The following is a 20,502-nucleotide window of genomic DNA, read 5'->3' as shown; positions in this document are numbered from 1 at the left end:
TCGACTTCTCTAACTTCCGCTAATGCCCCACCTCCCCCTCCCATTATTTATTTATTTATATACACACATTCTTTTTCTCTCTCTCCTTTTTCTCCCTCTGTCCCTCTGACTATACCCCTTGCCCATCCTCTGGGCTTCTCCCTTTTTCTTTCTCCCTAGGTCTCCTGTCCCATGATCCTCTCATATCCCTTTTGCCAATCACCTGTCCAGCTCTTGGGTCCATCCCTCCCCCTCCTGTCTTCTCCTATCATTTCGGATCTCCCCCTCTCCTTTCAAATCTCTTACTAGGTCTTCTTTCAGTTAGTCCTGATGAAGGGTCTCGGCCCGAAACGTCAACTGTACCTCTTCCAATAGATGCTGCATTCACCAGCAACTTTTATGTGTGTTGCTTGAAATTCCAGCATCTGCAGATTTCCTCATGTTTGTGTTTTTAAAATAGAGGACGGTCTGTATAAACCCCAGGAGCAGTACCCTATAAAAACTGACACACTGACAGCTGTCCAGGGTATAGTGAAGGAACAAAAACACCAGGGGATACTCAGACTAACTCGCCTATATGATCATATCCATGAACAACAGGCTATACCGCCCTTAAGACCATGCCGAGATTGCATCCCATAGTGGCGGGCCATGCAACAATCCTGAACGCCTTGTCTCCAGAACATAAAACTTTTCCAGTCCCTCCAAGAGCAGACGTTACTGCGAATAAGGCAGCAGAGGAACAAGAGGCAATTGAAATTGCAAGTGCGCAGGAAGAAACGCCAGAAGCCAGTTCAGTAAAATTATATGAAGAGGTGGAGGCAGAAGAGGAGAGGTGGCGGAAAAAGGGAGCAAAGGAGGGACCAGCTGGGAGCTGGGCACACACGAAGGGAAGAGTCATGGTGGCTTCACCACATATTAGGCAGATATTACTGAAGTTATATCATGGGGTAATTACAGGTTGCGGAAAGCCCGAGGCTTACAGGGATAGAATGACACAATATGTGAAAGAGCTTTGTAACCAACATAAGGTGTTGAACGACTGAGCGAAACAACAGCAGCAAATCGCTGATCAGAGAGAGCCAGAGGGAAGGGATATAGTCCTTCCACTGCCTGGTGACCAAGTTATGGTGAGGGTGCTGCCAGAAAGGCCAGGGTTTCAGGACCACAGATGGTACTCTTAACCAATGATGCTTGTGTCTGTGTGCAGACTTAGCGAAGCAGACAGTGGAAACACTGGACTCAGGTTAAAGCATACGACTCACCCTCTTGTTACTCCCACAGACAGAGCAGGGGATCAAGTGTACCCAGTAACCATGTAATTACAGAGAACCTAAGAGAGGAACACCAGCCAGCCATGCCAGACCTGACCACAGCTGATGAAAACATACTCGGAGGAAATGCAAAGGCAGAAAACCCCGAGAGCGTGGCAGAAGACACTGAGAGCGTGACAGAAAACCATAAATAGCATGCTAAAGTGTGATGATGATGGTACTCTGTAATGAAAACTGGTTGCTGAAGGTAGAGGATTAGTTTCGTAGTACAGGATAGAAAAGACTGGAAAATAGATGGGGAGGGATTTTTAAGTTAAAGCAGAGACAGCCAGTTCCACAACTCTGATGGCATTTCAGACTGCACACGACATCTTTCAGCAGCTGGACCAGTGATCGACTGGATAGTTCGGAAGGGGGTGCCACCAGGGAGAGGTCCTTGCAGACATTTACGTAGAGGCCACCCCAACCCCTTCCTGTACATCGATGAGAGGGCCTGTGGGTGCTCCCGGAAAGAGAGTTTCAGTGACCAGAGAATGAAGGGATGAAGACAAAGGAATGTGATTAAGCTGCAATAAGCCTGCAGGGAAAGAGCCCACAGGCACACAAAAGAAGCCGCATTTCTAAAGACTTGTTCAAGTTTCTGGAACAGCCTCACTGCTTAACATTTGGTAGGTAGTGATTAGGGAATGCTAGGGTAGATATCGAGGCACACAAAATTGGGGGGGAATTTCGAGGCAGAGCGTTTTTGCTGCCCTATTTGAGTAGATCCTCCTAGGTTGGCCTTTCCTGGTACAAATTTATTCTTGTCCAGGAGGGCCAAGAGGAGGGACTGATATAGCAAATGGCTTTGGCTACCAGTCTTCTGTTCCTTGACAATGTATTGTGGATTTAATTTGGAACAATGCATTTCCTAAAAGCTGGGAATCCCAGTTCACAGACGATGCTGGTGTCTGTGGGATGGATGTGAACCAGAAGGTGTGAAGTTTGCATATAGCTTCAAAAGAAAGCATTGTCTATACTTTGTAACTATAGAATTGTCCTTTGTGTTTAGCAAATAAATATCGAGCCCCACATTGGGCCAACAGACCTTTCCACCGAAAGCATGCTGCATGCTGTACCTTGTTTTGTCGAATAAAGAAGCTGCTTTGTATCTATCAGTAACTCTCTCTCCAGTGATTTCATTCACGCAACAATAATTATTAAAAGTAGAGAGATGCTTGAATAAATGAGCATATTGTACAATAGATGATAGTAATCAAAAATTGGACAAAAGAGAGGTGCACAATGAGAATCTACACGAAAAGTGTTGCAAATTTTCAGTGCCTAAAACAACCATTAAAAAGTGAGTTCTTTCCTATTTTTTTCTGACTCAATAACTGTCCTCGAAGGGCAAAATTTAAGACTACACAAGCTACTACCAATTAATAAAGAATACACATAGCCCAGATTTAGCAATTAACCACTCCAGTCATCAGGCTCTAGGTCACAGTCAAGGGAGATAAAAGATGGTGATCACAAATATTTGAAGAGCTTTAGCTATAGATATTCTACTGCTTAAATAATCACTTCTAATTTAAGGAATATTTTGATTAAAGTAATTACTGTGTTATACCTCTTGATTTTAAACAAGACCAAATCTGTAATCAATTTGAGTATCAGTTCTTTCCAAGAGATCTGCATCCTGTAGAAAAAAAGAAATAATGTTAAAATGCATGTTGGAAACAATATTGAATGCCCAAGAACGTGCATTCAAGAAAGGGAATTAAGGGTTATGGGGAAAAGGTAGGTAGGTGGAGATGAGTCCATGGCCAGATCAGCGATGATCTTATTGAATAACGGAGCAGATTCAACGGGCCAGATGGCTTATTCCTGCTCCTATTCCTTATTTCTTATGTTCTTTAAGCAAGAAACAATTTCAGTAATAAAAATAGAATTTGATTAGAATATGCTAGGATAAGACTGCAGTTATCTTCTCATTCATCAATTGTATGATTATGTAAGTTTTCACTAAATCTTTCTTTCTTCATTTTTCTCCAAATTATAAATAATGGGATTTTTTTACCTCCTTCAGACTTCCTTTCCTTTAAAATCTCAACGAACATATTTTATACAATCCTGTCAACTTTTCCTACTCCTTCAACTGTTCTCTAAAATTAACCCAACCTTTCATTTGGTTTAATCATATTTTAAAGATATACATGCAGGTACAAATACTCCTAACCTTAAGCAATAAATATTTAAAATAAAAATAATCATATTTGTCTGCTATATTTATATTAGGTTCAAAAAAAAAGTCTAGAAATAGAGAGTTTGGACTTATCTCAATTATTCAATTAAAAGTTCAATTTAACAAGGGTATTGAAATCTCTTAACTGGTATTCATCCTTTACTGGCTGAACCACAGGATATTGGGATAAGGAGTTGGATTATACTCAACATTTTAAATTACTAAACGAGACATCTAGAATACTGCATTCAGTTCTAGTTATCGCATTACAAGGATTTGATAGCATAAGAAAGAATATAGGGGAGATTAACAAGGTTGATACCACATCCAGAGTACTGCATTCAATTTTATGTGATAAGATTAGATTCATTAGATTAGATTCAACTTTATTGTCATTGTGCCGAGTATAGATACAAAGCCAATGAAGTGCATTTAGCATCTGACCAGAAATGCAAAGAATAGTGTTATTTACAAAATAACTGCAAATAAAAAGTGCTACAGCACACAAATATAAAAGTACTGAGACAGTACAATACGGATGCAATACTGCTTAGCGCTGCGATGAGAGGTTCAGCAGGGTCACAGCCTCAGGGAAGAAGCTCTTCCTGTGCCTGCTGGTGCAGGAGCGGAGGCTCCTGTAGCGCCTACCAGATGGGAGGAGAGTAAAAAGTCCATGGTTAGGGTGAGATGCATCCCTGATTATGCTTTTCGCCCTGCCCAGGCAGTGTTTATGGTAGATGTTCTCAATGGTGGGCAATTGGGTGCCGATAATCCGCTGGGCAGTTTTCACCACATAAGAAAGAGTAAGGGGAAGATTAACAAGGATAGTGAACCAGAATCAGGTTTAATATCACTGGCAAATGTCGTGAAATTTGTTAACTCAGAGGCAGCAGTACAATGCAATATATGATAATAGAGAAAAAAAGTAAATCAGTTACAGTGAGTATATACATGTATATTAAATAGTTCAATTAAAAATAATGCAAAAACAGAAATAATAAGAAAAAGTGAGCTACTGTTCACGGATTCAATGCCCATTTACAAATCGGATGGCAGAGGGGAAGAAGCTGTTCCTGAGTCACTGAGTCTGCGCCTTCAGGCTTCTGTACCTCCGACCTGATGGTAACAATGAGAACAAGGCCTGACCTGGGTGATGGGGGTGCTTCGTAATGGATGCCACCTTTCTGAGGCACCACTCCTTGAAGGCGAACATTGCTAAGACTTAGTAAATTTTACAATGAGAAAAGACTAGACAGAATGGGTGAATTTTATTTTGAACAAAGGCAGCTCAGTGGAGATATAAGTGAATATAAAATTATGAGAGTCCTAGATAGATAGATAGAAAGAACCCGGTTTCCTTGAGAGAGATATCAACAAACCTAAGTTACTACCCAAGAGATTGGTAAAGGCACAAGCAGATTTCCTTTCACCTCAAACTGGTGGAATTAAAGCACTCGGTGTCAGATACCAAACTAGAGGAATAACATTCATTGAATTTAAACTGTTCTTTGAAGACCATTATCTTCTCTGACCAAGAGTTGAGAAACAAGATGCCAGCATAAACACAGAGCTATGAGGCCATAATCTTATGAACTAAATGTCAAAGTGTCACTTTCAGATTACAAACATGGATTCTCACTCCAGGGACTGCCACATTGTTTTGAGACTCATATAAAACAAACACAGTCAGTATTTGCGGAGAAAGGAATGCATTTAACATTGCAGGTAAGCTAAATTTTAACTTCGCTTTTCTTTTTTCACATGTGCTGCATTACCTGAGGAGTACTTACAGCACTTTCTGTTTTATTTCACATATCTTGCAATGGAATATTTTAATTTTACATTATTAAGAAGCTCAAGATAGTTTTTACCTTACCTCTTGCAAGGTACAGTTTCTTGGCCCATTGGCAGTGGCACCTCTGGAATTATTGTTGATGAGGCTAATGACACTGATATTTCTGTGTATACGATGTCCAAACTTCACAAAGCTCTCCTGGGATTCTGATGCATATCTCGTAAGTGCAATCCGTGAAGTGTCAATGTGAAAGGGAAATCTTGTGTTTGTATGGAATGGCCTGGTTAGAAACTAAACAACAAAATGTATATTAAATATATGACAGAATACATCCAAGTATTAGTGAACACTCTATGTAATTTGACAACATTGAGTCATAGAACATAGAAATCCACAGTACATTACAGACCCTTCGGCCCACAATCTTCGGCCGAGTCATATCAATTTTATAAGATGTAAAATGCCACTTCCCTTTGGGATTGTATTTTTGATATTGTCATATGCAAACTCTAGCAATGTTCTATGTGGCAGTGGAGAGCATTCTGACTGGTTGCATATGGCCTAGAATGGAGGCTCCAGTGCACAGGATCAAAAGAGGCTGCAGAGGGTTGTAGACTCGGCAGTTCCATCCTCCCCACCATCGAGGACATCTTCAAGACAGGATACCTCAGAAGGCAGAATCCATCACTAAAGGCCCTCACCATCTAGGACATGCTTTCTTCTCATTACTACCATCAGGGGAGGAGGTCACTCAATGATTCAGAAACAGCTTATTCCCCTCTGCCATCAGATTTCTGAATAGTTCATGCACACATGAACACTGCTACATTGTTCCTTTTATTGCACTCTATATTTATTTTGTAACTTATAGTAAATTTTATGTACTTGCACTATATTGCTGCCACAAAACAACAAATCTCACAACAAGTTAGTGATAATAAACCTGATTCTGATTCATGGCCGCATGTATGCACAATCTAATAAAAAATGTACATGCAGCATTATCACAGACGCAAGCATCAGAGAGTGTTGCTATACTGAGGTAGAGATTAATGTTGTGCAGGTTGGTTCAGGAATCAAATGAATGAAGGGACGTACATGTTCTACTGGCGTGGAACTTTAAGCTGCAGGCCAAAGGTACTTGCAAGGAGATGGCAAGTCATAGATTTAACAAAATGATGCTGTTTAATTCAGACATACATATATTATACACAGTAAATACAACACTGTTCCAAATACAATCCTGATATTCTTTTCTTCAGCCCACAGTTGTCCTCGAACCATGCAACCGTGGCCTCTCTAGGCTGTGATATTAGGAGGTTGGCACTGCTTTCAGCTCCTGATAGTTCTCTATGAGAAAGCAATGGTGGGGTATCCAGAGTAGGTTACAAGCATGTAACTTTATTATGGAAATTTGCTGGTCATGTTCTTGATGTGAGCTTTTCAAAATATTCTCAATGTTGGAGTTAATTTTTAATTAGTGAAATTGTAAGCCCTCAGATAAGAAAGTAGTACGCACACGTAAAAGTTGCTGGTGAACGCAGCAGGCCAGGCAGTATCTCTAGGAACAGGTACAGTTGATATTTTGGGCCGAGATCCTTCGTCAGGATCCTGATGAAGGGTCTTGGCCAGAAATGTCGACTGTACCTCTTCCTAGAGATACTGCCTGGCCTGCTGCGTTCACCAGCAACTTCTATGTGTGTTGCTTGAAATTCCAGCATCTGCAGATTTCCTCGTGTTTGTAGTAGTACACACTGTATGTTAGTTCCGTTTATTAAGCTACACTCAGCAACATAAGTGACTAAAGATCTTTCACTTACCAGCATAATAAAATAGACGTAGAATTTCAAAAGCAACGAGATTGCACACACAACACGTTCACGTTTCCAGTTTGGAATCATAAATTGTCCAAAAAGGCTACTGATGGGCACTGCAAAAAACCTTTGCAAGAGGGGAAAAAGTTAAATAAAGTATGTACAAAAGTTGATCCAATTATAATTGTCAGTGTAAAGGTAATTTAGGAGGAGAGTTCCAGCATTTTTGGGGGATTGAGCAGGCAAGAACAGAATTTATAGCCCATCCCTAATAGTTCCTGAGACATGGCTTGTTTGAACCACCAAAGTATCTCTGATGAAGTTGCTTCCCCTGCACTGTTGGACAGCAATAGTGAATAGCCCCAAGTCAAGATGATATGCAAGTTCGGAAGCAGCCTCAAGTAAGTGATGCTCCCTACACTCGCTGTTCTTGGTGGCAGACTCAGGGGTTTGGGATGCGCTATCAGTGAATAGCACCCGCACACTTTTCAATGACGCACACTGCAGTTATAGAGGATCAGTGCACTTCGCAAGTTTATTTAAAGATTTAGACTCAAAATCAGTTTCTATACATATGAGTAACACTAAGTTTGACATGGAATAGGTTGGGATTATATCAATACACCAAGCTTCAGAACACGAGAATACTCCTTTAGAACAGAAATGAGGAGGAATTTCTTTCACCAGAGGGCAGCGAATCTCTGAAATTCATTGCCACAAATGACAGTGAAGGCCATGTTTCTGGGTATGTTTAAAGTGGAGATTAACAGGTTCTTGATTAGTCAGGGCATCAAAGATTACAGGGAGAAGGCAGGAGAATGGGGCTGAGAGGGATAATAAATCACAATGACGAAAAGGCACAGCAGATTCGACAGGTCAAATGGCCTAGTTCTGCTCCTATACGGCAACAAAACACTTTTAAGCTGGGAATATAATGGCTAAATTAATTTTAACATAATATAAAATTTTGATGCAAAGAGACATCTTTACCCAGAGCACTGAGAATATGGAAATACAGTAAACACCATGGGGATCTGTTTGGATGCTTTGGTTGCATTTAAGAAGAGACTGGATAACTATAGTGGGGGGAGCGGAAGAAAAAAAATCGCTGAATGCAGAGGGTTAGAAAGGTGACATGGATTGGTTGGGCTGAATGGTAAAATACCACAGATATTATTGTCATAGTAGGTGATTGACTATTACTGTAACAAGAGAGCTATAGATGGTAGTGAACCCAAGTGCAAAGTAAGGTCTAGAATTAACTCAGACTTAGACTTGAAGTAAACAGGACAACACAAATGAATCCAAGGGCGAAATCACAAACAGCAGTACTGGAAATGGAACGCCTATGATTGAGCACTGAGTGCTCACCACGAGGCCTTAAGTACAGACTTTCCATGAAGGATTGTGGCAGGCAATAATTGTTATCTGAGTCTGAAAGGGACAGCGCCAGCTAAGCATACTCCAGGGAATTGGGAATTGGAGCGCTGAAACATGGATGCCTGCCGTGGTACAGTAAGGACCTCGACAATCACAGCAGTCAAGTGTGGACAAGAAAGGAGAATTTCAACAAGGAATTTATAACAAGGGGATGAGTTAAGGTTGAATCAAATTTCTACGAAACAAATTTAGGAATTGGGAATCAATGTGGGATTGCTAGGAATAGAGTGAAAGGCAAGAATGGGAATTGTGCTGGAAAAGATGCAGGGCGAGTAATAGACGAGCAAAGTTCATGGAAAATGGCACTAGAACAATCGAAACTGAATACGGGTAAAGTGTGCATGTGAGGGCTTCAATAGTGTCAGCAGAGGTGAGGATACAGGCGGAACTGTGTGGTTTGTGTGATGGAAAATACATACAGCTAGAAGTTCCAATCAAGATCAAATGAAATGGAGAGGTTATCAAGGAGTCTAATCATTGGATGGGTTACAGCTAATTATAAAGGTCAGTGTCATGTGTACATCAGTCAGAATGCCGAGTACAGGAGTTGTGACGCAGGTCACAAGTAAGGCCACATTTGGAGTACCGCATACAGTTCTGCTGCCCTGCTATAAGAAGGATGTTGTTAAACTCAAAAGAGTTTGAACAAGGTTTACAAGGACGTTATTGGGACTGGAGAGTGAGTGTTATACAGATAGACTGGATAGATTAAGACTTTTTTCCCCTAGCGCATGGGAGACAGGAGGATAACCTTATAATGGTTTATAAAATCATTACGGGCATAAATAAGATAAATAAGCACAGTTCTTTCCCCCAGGAGAGGGGAATATAAAACTAGAGGGGATAAGTTTAAAGTGAGAGGGCCTGTTTTCCAATCTGGATGATTATTCAATAATTGATAACCTAAATAATTATTAAATAATTTAGCAAAGCCACAGGCAAAATCAAGTGTTGTCACACAAGCTACACACCTCCATTGAAAAGGCAAGCTTACAGCCCCATTGTCCTGAAGTCATAGAGAATGGTGTGCTCCATTATAAAAAAGAAGACAATGTAATCCGTATCAGAAAGGTACCTCACTGGATGTGCCATTCTGGATCTTCCTAGATAGCCTTAGTAAAGAAAATTGAATCCCATCCTCTCTAACCATTTGCAAAAAGAACAATTAGCTAATGGAGTAACTCACCAAAAGGTGAATGCTGGAAAGAAAAGAAGATAAAATGGCCGTTTCTCAGGATGCTGGTGCATGATCTTGTATGTTGACTCTACAAACCAAATTGCTGTCAGAAACTGTAGGGCAGTTACAGCATAGCCAATAGGAGATTCCAATGAACTCTGTATCTCTCCCGCGTCTATAAGCTATTTAAACAGAAAATGTTATTTGTTATTACACAAGTGCAGAGGTTACACATTTCATTTAATTTAGCTTTGCAGTGAAACTGCAGCAAAAAGTATCTATTTGCAATATACACTCTGACCTATTTTCTGATGAACATCCATCAGAAGTGCATTAACTTTCTTCTCTTTCGTAACACCAACATTTTACCCGAGTCAATTATTATTTGATTTTTTTCTAAACAATTCTATAATTCCCTAAAACCAGCAGATTGATGTTTCCTTAACAGGTAAAAGAAAAATACACTGACATTTGTAACAAGTCTCAAATGCTTTAAGCCACATACATTTGAAGTATGTCTGTGATGAAAATGGAGCAACCGATTTCTGCAGAGCAAGCTCACATAGAGTGCAGTGTAATGATGACTAGATGATCTGTGTCACTGGTGTTAAAGGAGGCAAAACTATTGGTAGGAGAAGTCTTTTTCAACACAGTGCTGTATCTATCAAGTGGACAGGAGGAGTCTTGCTTTAATGTCTCAGCTGAGAAATTCATTCTCTCTCTCTCTCTTCCCCCTCCTCCTCTCTCTTTCACCCCCTCCCCATACTGAAATGTCACATACAAGAAAATTCTGCTCAAATCTCTGGAATGGAGTGTGAGAATGTTCCTTTGCACTCTCCTATATAGCCTGCACTTTGGGAATGTTCCAATACAGGCAAATCACCATGCCCATCTATGTCATCTTTTGAGCTAAAGCAAAATCCCTCTGCACGTGTGTCTCTTTTTCAGTACTGCTGAGGTCATCTAAGGGCCCATCCTATAGGAAGCTAAGAACAGAGAAGAGCTTATCAAGGATAGACAGTTAGCACCCATTTGGATGAACCTCGTTATTGTGAAACGCAGCCTGCCCTCCACTACTTCAGAAAAGCGGTTAACACAATCGAGGATACATCCCACCCTGGGCATTATCTCTTCTCCCACTTCCCTTCAGGCAAAAGATACAAAAGTTTGAGAACACATAGCGCCATATTCAAGCGCAGATACTTTCCTATTGTTAGAAGACTCTTGTCTCTCATACAATAAAGATGAATTCTTGATCTCTCAAACAAGAGAAAATTTGCAGATGCCGGAAATCCAAGCAACACACACAAAATACTGGAGGAACTCAGCAGGCCAGGATGAGGAGTCAGAGTAAGGAAGTGGGGGGAGGGGAGGGGAGGGAGGAACACAAGGTGATAGGTGAAACCGGGAGGGAGGGGTGAACTAAAGAGCTGGGAAGTTGATTGGTGAAAGAGATACAGGGCTGGAGAAGGGGAAATCTGATAGAAGAGGCCATGGAAGGAAGAAAAGGGGGCGAAGCCACCAGAGGGAGGTGATAGGTAAGGAGATAAGATGACAGAGGGAAATAGTGAAGGAGAAGGGGCAGCATTGCCGGAAGTTCAAGATATCAATGTTCATACCATCAGGTTGGAGACTGCCCACGTGGAATATAAGCTGTTGCTCCTCCACCCTGAGCATGGCCTCATTGCGACAGTAGAAGCAGCCATGGACTGACATGTTGGAATTAAAATGGGTGGCCACTGGGAGATCTCGCTTTTTCTGGCGGGTGGAGCGTAGGTGCTCAGCGAAGTGGTCTTCCAATCTACGTCGGGTCTCACCGATATATAAGAGGCCACACTGGGAGCATCGACCACAATATGACCCCAACAGACTCACAGGTGAAGTGTCGCCTCACCTGAAAAGACTGTTTAAGGAGCTGAATGGTAGTCAAAGAGGAGGTGTAGGGGCAGGTGTAGCACTTGTTCTGCTTGCAAGGATAAGTGCCAGGAAGGAGATCAGTGGGGAGGGATAAATGGACAAGGGAGTCACTTAGGGAGCGATCCCTGCAGAAAGCAGAAAGTGGGAGGGAGGGAAAGATGTGCTCGGTGGTGGGATCCCGTTGGAGATGGCAGAAGTTACAGAGAATTATGTGCTGGACACGGAGGTTGGTGGGGTGGTAGGTGTCGACAAGAGAAAACCTATCCCTGATCGGGTGGAAGGAGGATGGGGTAAGGTCAGACGTGCACAAAATGGAAGAGATGTGGTTGAGGGCAGTGTTTATGGTGAAGGAAGGGAAGCTACTTTCTTTGAAGAAGGAGGACATCTCCTTAGTTCTGGAATGAAAAGCCTCATCCTGAGAACAGATGCGGCGAAGATGGAGGAATTAAGATAAGGGGATGACATTTTTACAAGTAATAGGGTGGAAAGAGGTATAGTCCGGGTAGCTGTGCAAGTCAGTGGGTTTATAATAGATATCAGACTGTCTCCAGAGATAGAGACAGAGAGATCGAGAAAGGGGAGGGAGGTGTCAGAAATCAACCAGATAAATTTAAGTGCAGGGTGGAAGTTGGAGGCAGTTGTTGAAGTCAACGGGTTCAGCACAGGTGCAGGAAGCAGCACCAATGCAGTTGTTGATGTAGCATAGGAAAGCTAGGGAGTGATACCAGTGTAGGCTTGGAACATAAACTGAAAGAAGCAGGAGGAGCCGAAGGAGAAACTATTGAGAGTGAGAACAAGTTCTGCCAGATGGAAGAGAGTGGTGGTGGAGGGGAACTGGTTGGGTCTGGTGTCCAGAAAGAAACAGAGAGCTTTGAGACCTTCCTGGTAGGGGTTGGAAGTGTCTAGGGACTGGACATCCCTCAATCAACTTTGTCATGACCCTTGTATTTTATTTGTCTCCCTGTACCGAACTTTCTCTGTACTTGTGATATAATATTCTTTATTTTTCCTTTGGTTCTATTTCAATATATCTGTGAGTTGAATAATCTCTCTAGTTGGTATGCTCGGTGTGCATCTGCTTGGAAAACTGAGGAGTGACTTGTTTGAAATATAAGATTCTGAAGGATTGGGTCAATGTGAAAAGGAAGGCTCTTCTTGAGAATCTTGAACTAAGGGGTCATGGTTTGAAAATGCAGGATACTAGTTTATGACACAGATGAGGCAAAAATTTTCCCTCAAAAATCATGATTTTTCCTCCAAGGGCAGTTGAATAAGAGCTTTAGATCTTTTTAAGGCAGACAGAGAGATTTTTGATAAGCAAAGAAGTAAAATGTTACCAAAGGCAGATAGGAATGCAGAGTTGAGGTTACATCCAGATCAGCCATAATCTTTATTAAATGGAGGAGGCTAACAATGGTCCACCCACACTCCTAATTCATTTGCTTATATAAATGATAAGCACTCTTAATCTGTAGAGGCATAGAAAAATTACATAAATCTCATTCTGTACTTACATGTCTTTCACCAAGAAAAAACCAGGTGTACATAATTGCAAAGGTGACCATCAACAGACAGACAGTGACAGCGCTAGACTGATGAATCTTGCACCTAGTTCAGGAAAAACATTATGTGGTCATTCTATTTAATAACATTCAAGTATTTGTTTTAATAAGGCTCTTAGTAACACAGTAATTTTTGTTGTTGTTTGTGGCACTCTCATTTATAGTGTCAATTCCTTTATGAGTCCAGTAGCACATGAGCTGTATAAATGAGCTAGTACAGTGTGATTGTAATTCAGATTGAAGTAACATCAACAATCGTTCGAAATACACTTATTTTATCCATTTAGAGTCAGAGAAACACAGCACAGAAAGAGACCCTTCAGCCCAACTTGTCCATGCTGACCAAAGTGCCTACCTGAGCTTGCATTTTGGCCCATAAAGCACTAAACCTCTTCTATCCATGTACCTGTTTTAATGTATTTTAAATGTTGTAATTGCATCTGTTTCTACCACTTCCTCTGGCAGCTCATTCATTTTTTTGTACTAGTCCGTGTCAATAGCTTTCTCCTCTCACTTTATCCATGTCTCACGTGATTTTACAGACTTTGCCCCCTCAGCTTCTCATACTCCAGGAAAACCCATTATCCATAATTCACCAATCTCATAATATAGGCTTATTTATTGCGTTAAGTAAAAAGTAACTTGAGAAAGTGAAATAAAATAATAGTGCAAAGGACGGCGCGTTTTACATGATTAGAGTTATAGGAAGGTCAGGGAGCCTTGTCTAGAAATCACTGCACACAACTATTACCAAAAATACCCCTTTATAGAAAGATTGCAAACTATCAAATAAAAATACTGAGAAGTACTCCGATACAGGATAATAGTTTTTAAAGGGTTATTTTGAATTACTTCTATAGATTTCCTTTTGCACCATGTCCACAAATAATTTGGAAAGCATCTAATTCGTCACACTAGCACTTTGCTGCTTGATAACATTCTAAGTGCCTAATTTCCTAATTTCTCAGGAAAGCTAACTCAAGTGCCAGCATAGAATGAAATTGGATTCTCGAGGCAGAATCCTGTAGCCTAACTTGGTAATGACTCTTGTACACTATTAATCAAAGAGACCTGTGGAACAATCAAGGCATATGATTGATATTTTCAGACCATTTTTGTAACGTTCTTTTGGGCAATAGTTCAGATATATGGGCTAAAGCAGAAAACCAATTGTGAGCTCAATCACTGGATAATAATGTGTAGCTCAATAATCCAATAATAGAAATTGCCACACTTCCTCTGTAGCCAATAGCTCAAATTTTTTAACATGTCAGTCATCCAGCTAAATGGACAATAATTACAGCAATATTTTTTTAATTTTAAAGGACTACCAATATTGAAACATTTTGTTTCTTACCACTGCTACAATTCTTATAATCTGAACATTTACACCTGCTCTAATGCAAAGCTAAACAGGAGATCTGTAATGTAACACTATCCATTTATGAAAGGAGAAACACAAGAGATTATGCAGATACTGTAAACCTTGAACAAGACACACGAAGTGCTATGGAGGGAATTAAACTTTCGATGTTTTGGGCCGAGACCATCCACCAGCCCTACTGAAGGGTCTCAGCCTAAAACATTGACTGTTTTTCCCCTTCCATAGATGCTATTGACCTGCTGGGTTTCTCCAGCATTTTGTATGTTACCAATTTATGTAAGGAGACTGCATGCTGTAATCCATCTGAATTTTTGAGCTTCCAGTTGCCCTTCACAATAAAAGCCACCTCACACAGACCTCGATACTTCAGCACCTACATCTACACCTAAACTCAGTGTAAGCAATTCAACATCGATTTCATCAATTCAACATCTGACATCGCCTTTGACTTCCGGTCAAGATGGCGCCTGCGTACACTACTCCTTCAGTCGACATCTTCTGGATAGATCACAAAATCATATATTTCACTAATTGTATGTCTTTTATGTTTAGTTTTCATCTTGAATGTGATTCTGGAACCTATGATTTGCAGTTTGAAGATCGTTTGGGTGTTTCAGCACTCGGCAGTCTCCTGGAGGATTCCGGGAGGCAGAGGCAGTGTGCGTGAACCTCATGGCAAGAAGGCTGCGGAATGGCTGCGGGGCGTGAGCTGACGTTCAACTCCATTTCACCGATCAAAGCAATAAGGGAGATTGAAACATCGAGGTGAATGCAGAAAGTGAGTGCCGGCTGCCTGCCTTTTGATCGCTAATGGGAGCGCTCTGCTACGGAGAGGGGAGACTGCCTTTTGATCGCTAATGGGAGCACTCTGCTACAGAGAGGGGAGACTGCCTACTGATCGCTAATGGGAGCGCTCTACTACGGAGAGGGGGGACTGCCTTTTGATTGCTGTGGGGATTGCTCTGCTACCGAGAGGGGAGACTGCCTACTGATCGCTAATGGGACCGCTCTGCTACAGAGAGGGGAGACTGCCTACTGATCGCTAATGGGAGCGCTCTGCTACGGAGAGGGGGGACTGCCTTTTGATTGCTGTGGGGATTGCTCTGCTATGAAGAGGGGAGACTACCTTTTGATCTCTGGTGGGATTGCTCTGCTGCCGCAGAGGGAAAGGACTGCTGCTATGACTGGAGAAATGTTACCCAGGTTTTCTGCAGTTTGGATATGGACTTGAACTATAGATTCTTTTTCCAGCCTTACAGCTTTTTTAGATCCTGTGTTTTTATGCCTGATCTTTCTCATTTTTTGTGAGGGAGAAAGATTTGGGGGGGGTGGGGTTCAATGTGCCTGTTCCATTTTTGTTCATTTTTTGCACAGGAAAAATGATCACGTTGCTATTGGGGGTTGATGATCATGCTGCTATTCCTTTCTTCCTTTTTGGTTATCTGGAGAAGAAGAATTTCAGTGTTGTATACTTTGATAATAAATAAACCTTTGAACCTTTGTAGATTCTAGTCTTCAGGACTCAACAATGAATTCAACAATTTCAGATGGTCAGCCCTATTAGTCCAGTATCTCATATCTCCAGCATTCAGGTTTCTTTTCCCTCACCTTTTATATTAGTTTGAATTTCTTCCACTGTAATGCAAAAGAATGTTACACTCTCACCGTGGCTCATACTAGGCTCCTTGGCTATTTCCGACAAACAGTCATGACACTCAGCATTGCATAGTGAGACCATCTCCAATAAGCAACACACGTCTCGGGTTGGCATGATTCGGGTTCAACCAAACAGCAAAGTTGGAATGTTCCATCGAGGGAACAAAAGTTATGGTGAATGCTGTGTAAATACAGCCCCATTCGAAGTTATCATCTCCACTAAATAATGGAACTTACACCAGCATAAACTTAAAGTGGAAGTATATTTACAAACATTTCAACTATAACAAACAGTTAATAGGAAAAGGGCCGATTATAGTTAAACCAGTCTAGAATGTGCACATAAACAACGGAGCTCATGCTGAATAGTCGAATGCTTCACTTTATGGAGTGTATGCTTAGCCCACTGCTCTACTCTCTCTATACCCATGACTGTGTGGTTAGGCATAGCTCAAGTACCACCTATAAATTTGCAGATGATACAACCATTGTTGGTAGAATCTTACGTGGTGACAAGAGGGCGTACAGGAGTGAGATATGCCAACTAGGGGAGTGGTGTCACAGCAACAACCTGGCACTCAATGTCAGTAAGATGAAAGAGCTGATTGTGGACTTCAGGAAGGGTAAGGTGAAGGAACACATACCAACCCTCATAGAGGGATCTGAAGTAAAGGGGGTGAGCAGATCCAAGTTCTTGGGTGTCAAGATTTCTGAGGACCTAACCTGGCCCCAACAATTCGATGCAGCTATAAAGAAGGCAATTATACTTCAATAGGAGAATTTGAAGAGATTTGATATGTCAACAAAAACACTTAAAAACTTCTATAGATGTACGGTGGAGAACCTTCTGACAGGCTGCATCACTGACTGGTATGGCGGGGGTGGGGGGGGGTGCCACTGCTCAGGGCCAAAAGAATCTGCAGAGGGTCGTAAATTTAGTCAGCTCCATCTTGGGTACTAGCCTACAAAGTACTAAGGACATCTTTAAAGGCAGCATCCATTATTAAAGACTCCAGCACCCAGGGCATGCCCTTTTCTCACTGTTGCCATCAGGTAGGAGATACAGAAGCCCGAAGGCACATACCCAGTGATTCAGGAACAGCTTCTTCCCCTCTGCCACCCAATTTCTAAATGGGCATTTAACCTGTGAACACTACCTCACTTCTTAATATATATTATTTCTGTTTTTGCACGATTTTTAATCTATTCAACATACATATACTGTAATTGTTTTACTTATTTATTTATTCTCCTATATTATGCATTGCATTGAACTGCTGCTGCTAAGTTAACAAATTTCACAACACATGCCAGTGATAATAAACCTGATTCTGATTCATGGTCTGACTGAAAGACACCAGCCACAAAAATTGAACTTTCCTCAAAGCCCGTTACTAACTGGCTAACTCAGAGTATTGGTACTTCCTCCCTGGAACCATTTGTCTGCACCAATAACTTCTTACAGTGGTGTCTGTCCTTTGGGCGGGGTTCCGCCAGCATACACCAGCTCCTTACCATTACCATTCTCCTTCAGCCCAGCAGCAGCATCACTACCACTTCCATCTCTTGTTTATTTCTGGTCCTGCCCTATCACAGACCTTCCCTTTGCTCCCACCTCCCATCTCCTCCCACATTTTCTGCAAATTAAAACAGGTTTTATTTATAACTCTTCCCAGTTCTAATGAAAGTCATTGACTGAAAATTTTATCTCAGTTCTCCGTCCTTTTATGCTGCCTGACCTGCTGAGTTTTCTGGTGTTTTCCCTTTTTATGACAGACATTCATTGGATATGGAACGCCAGTTCAATATTATTAGTATCTTTAAATATTGACACGAATCTGTATCATTTTGACTAACTTGTATTTGAATGATTTTCACCTTGTAATTGTAAACCCATGGCTCATGAGAAGCAGCATTGGAACAAGCAGTAAATAGCTAATCACCAGCAACAAGCGTCCTGAGGAAATAAAAGAACGGTAAAAGGAAAAACTGACAATATCAGACCACGCACAAAGAAATGATTTAACAATATGAGCAAAAGAATAGTTAAGACATGTATTTGTGTCCTTTATGGTGTTTTAACTACATGTATCAATACTTTCAAATAAATTGATATTAAATATGCCTTCCAAATGTTGGACCATGGACGTGTAAATCAATTTACATTTCTATACTGATACTGCATAATTCAATTTTAAGACCCCTTGTATTGTTACAATTGTAATGTAATGCTCAAGTTCCAGTTCAAATTTATTGTCATTGAACCGTACACATATATTACCTCAAACAAGTCAATGTTCTGCTTATGCCCCACCTCCCCCTCATACCCCATTCGTTATTTATTTTTATACACACATTCTTTCTCTCACTCTCCTTTTTCTCCCTCTGTCCCTCTAACTATACCCCTTGCCCATCCTCTGGATTCCCCCCCCACCTTGTCTTTCTCCCTGGGCCTCCTGTCCCATGATCCTCTCATATCCCCTTTGCCAATCACCTGTCCAGCTCTTGGCTCCATCCCTCCCCCTCCTGTCTTCTCCTATCATTTTGGATCTCCCCTCCCCCTCCCACTTTCAAATCTCTTACTAACTCTTCCTTCAGTTAGTCCTGACGAAGGGTCTCGGCCTGAAACGTCGACTGTAACTCTTCCTAGAGATGCTGCCTGGCCTGCTGCGTTCACCAGCAACTTTGATGTGTGTTGCTTCAATGTTCCTCCAGACAAAGGTGCACAACACAGTACTTATAACACATAGTAATATTACCACAATAAATTAACAAATAATAAGTTTCAAAGTTCAAAGTAAATTTATTATCAAAGTACATATATGTCACAATATACAACCCTGAGATTCATTTTCTTGCAGGCATACACAATAAATCCTTAATAGAATAATAACCAAATAGAATCAATAAAAGACCGCAGCAACATTATGTCTGCATGTACAATACAAGTTAAAAAGTAAACAGTATAACATTACTGTTGCTTCATACATGATGAGACCTAGGTGATGGCAGAGAATTCAGTAGTCTTATGGCTTTGGGGAAGAAGCTGTTTTTCATCCAAACAGTTTTTTTTCCAAATGCTATGGTACCTTCTGCCTGATGGTGGGAGTCAAAGAGATGGATGGGAGAGATCACTGATGATGATAAGGGCCCTGCATATCAGCGTTCCTGATAAATATCTCAAATGGGAGACGCCACTGATCCCCTCAGCAGTACTTGCAATCCTTTGTAGGGACTTGTAATTTCAGTACCAGATGGTGGCGCACAGCTGGTAGATTCATAGCTCTGACACCTCCAAGAGGACTACAACCTTGTGATTTGAAGGATTGTGTGCCTCAACCCGGAGAGCAATGTTGGCCAGAGTCAGGGCCTTGTGCTTTGGCTCTTGGTAGGGTCACCCATGCCAAACAGGTCAAAGAGTAGAGGCCAGACTAAGAGTCCTCCAGGTTCGGGGTTCAGCTCAGGGCTAACAACCCTGACTGGTAAAACAAAACTGTTACGGAAACAGCAACGGAGTATCCTTCTACATCGGAGTGTGACGGTATTCCTGAGTCCCCCACCTGGGAGTGGTGTGACTGACAGCAATGAAAACTGTCAGGAAGCTACCGGCACGATGAAGGAAGCCCTGAACACTGCCGGAGATGGAGGACTTTCATTGCCGCCCTGAACACCAGCAGTATAACGGACAGTAAATAAGTCACAGCTCTTGGACAGAGCTGCATAATGAAAATGAAATGTTCATATCATGCATTAATACGACTTACTTACCGATTATTTTGACAGGTTCACAATCTACACCATTTCGTGCATAAATGCCAAATTGAATGCATAGGAAGAAATGGCCTAGAGCTAGAAAGAAATAACAAATTGTACATATCTTGCATGTTGAAACATTCACCGTTCTATCCATAACTGGCTTTATCAGTTTACAACAACTGTTGTTATAGACATATGTATTTTCAAAGTGACTTATGCACTCAGTTGCCTCTATTTAGTACAAGTGTCATCACGTGAGCCTGCACAATGAGAGCACTGCTTTCAAAAGCAGCATGTTTTTAGAACCTGCATGATGCAATAGAACCCTGTTGTGAATAGCTACAGTTACAAACAGAGACCTCTGGAGTTAATTTCTTTTGTCCATCGACAATACCCTTACCCTATTTTAGAGCAAATAGACATACAACCATTTCAATATTTAAGAGCAGAACAATACAAAGCTACATGTTGTTGACAAGGGCTGCAGCTGGATTTTGATGCCTGAGTGAAGACAAATAGGA

The 20,502-nt window shown here is 41.3% G+C and overlaps 1 protein-coding gene across 3 annotated transcripts in view; it reads right to left on the bottom strand.

Annotated features, from left to right (window-relative positions):
• LOC134345161 (transmembrane protein 145-like) overlaps window positions 1–20,502 on the bottom strand; it is an 81,810-nt gene that overhangs the window by 3,974 nt on the left and 57,334 nt on the right. For all 3 annotated transcript variants that reach the window (XM_063045381.1, XM_063045379.1, XM_063045380.1), the window contains 7 exons: window positions 19,994–20,074; window positions 18,104–18,182; window positions 13,138–13,231; window positions 9,716–9,888; window positions 7,096–7,216; window positions 5,357–5,566; window positions 2,866–2,934 (listed from right to left, as the gene is read on the bottom strand). In XM_063045381.1, the coding sequence (XP_062901451.1) occupies window positions 2,875–2,934; window positions 5,357–5,566; window positions 7,096–7,216; window positions 9,716–9,888; window positions 13,138–13,231; window positions 18,104–18,182; window positions 19,994–20,074 (818 nt within the window). In that variant the 3' untranslated portion in view covers window positions 2,866–2,874. The remainder of the gene's footprint in view (window positions 1–2,865; window positions 2,935–5,356; window positions 5,567–7,095; window positions 7,217–9,715; window positions 9,889–13,137; window positions 13,232–18,103; window positions 18,183–19,993; window positions 20,075–20,502) is intronic.

The sequence above is a fragment of the Mobula hypostoma genome, chromosome 4 (genome assembly GCF_963921235.1).
Source record: "Mobula hypostoma chromosome 4, sMobHyp1.1, whole genome shotgun sequence".
NCBI classification, from domain to species: Eukaryota; Metazoa; Chordata; class Chondrichthyes; order Myliobatiformes; family Myliobatidae; genus Mobula; species Mobula hypostoma.
This window is presented reverse-complemented; position numbering and strand designations above follow the sequence as displayed.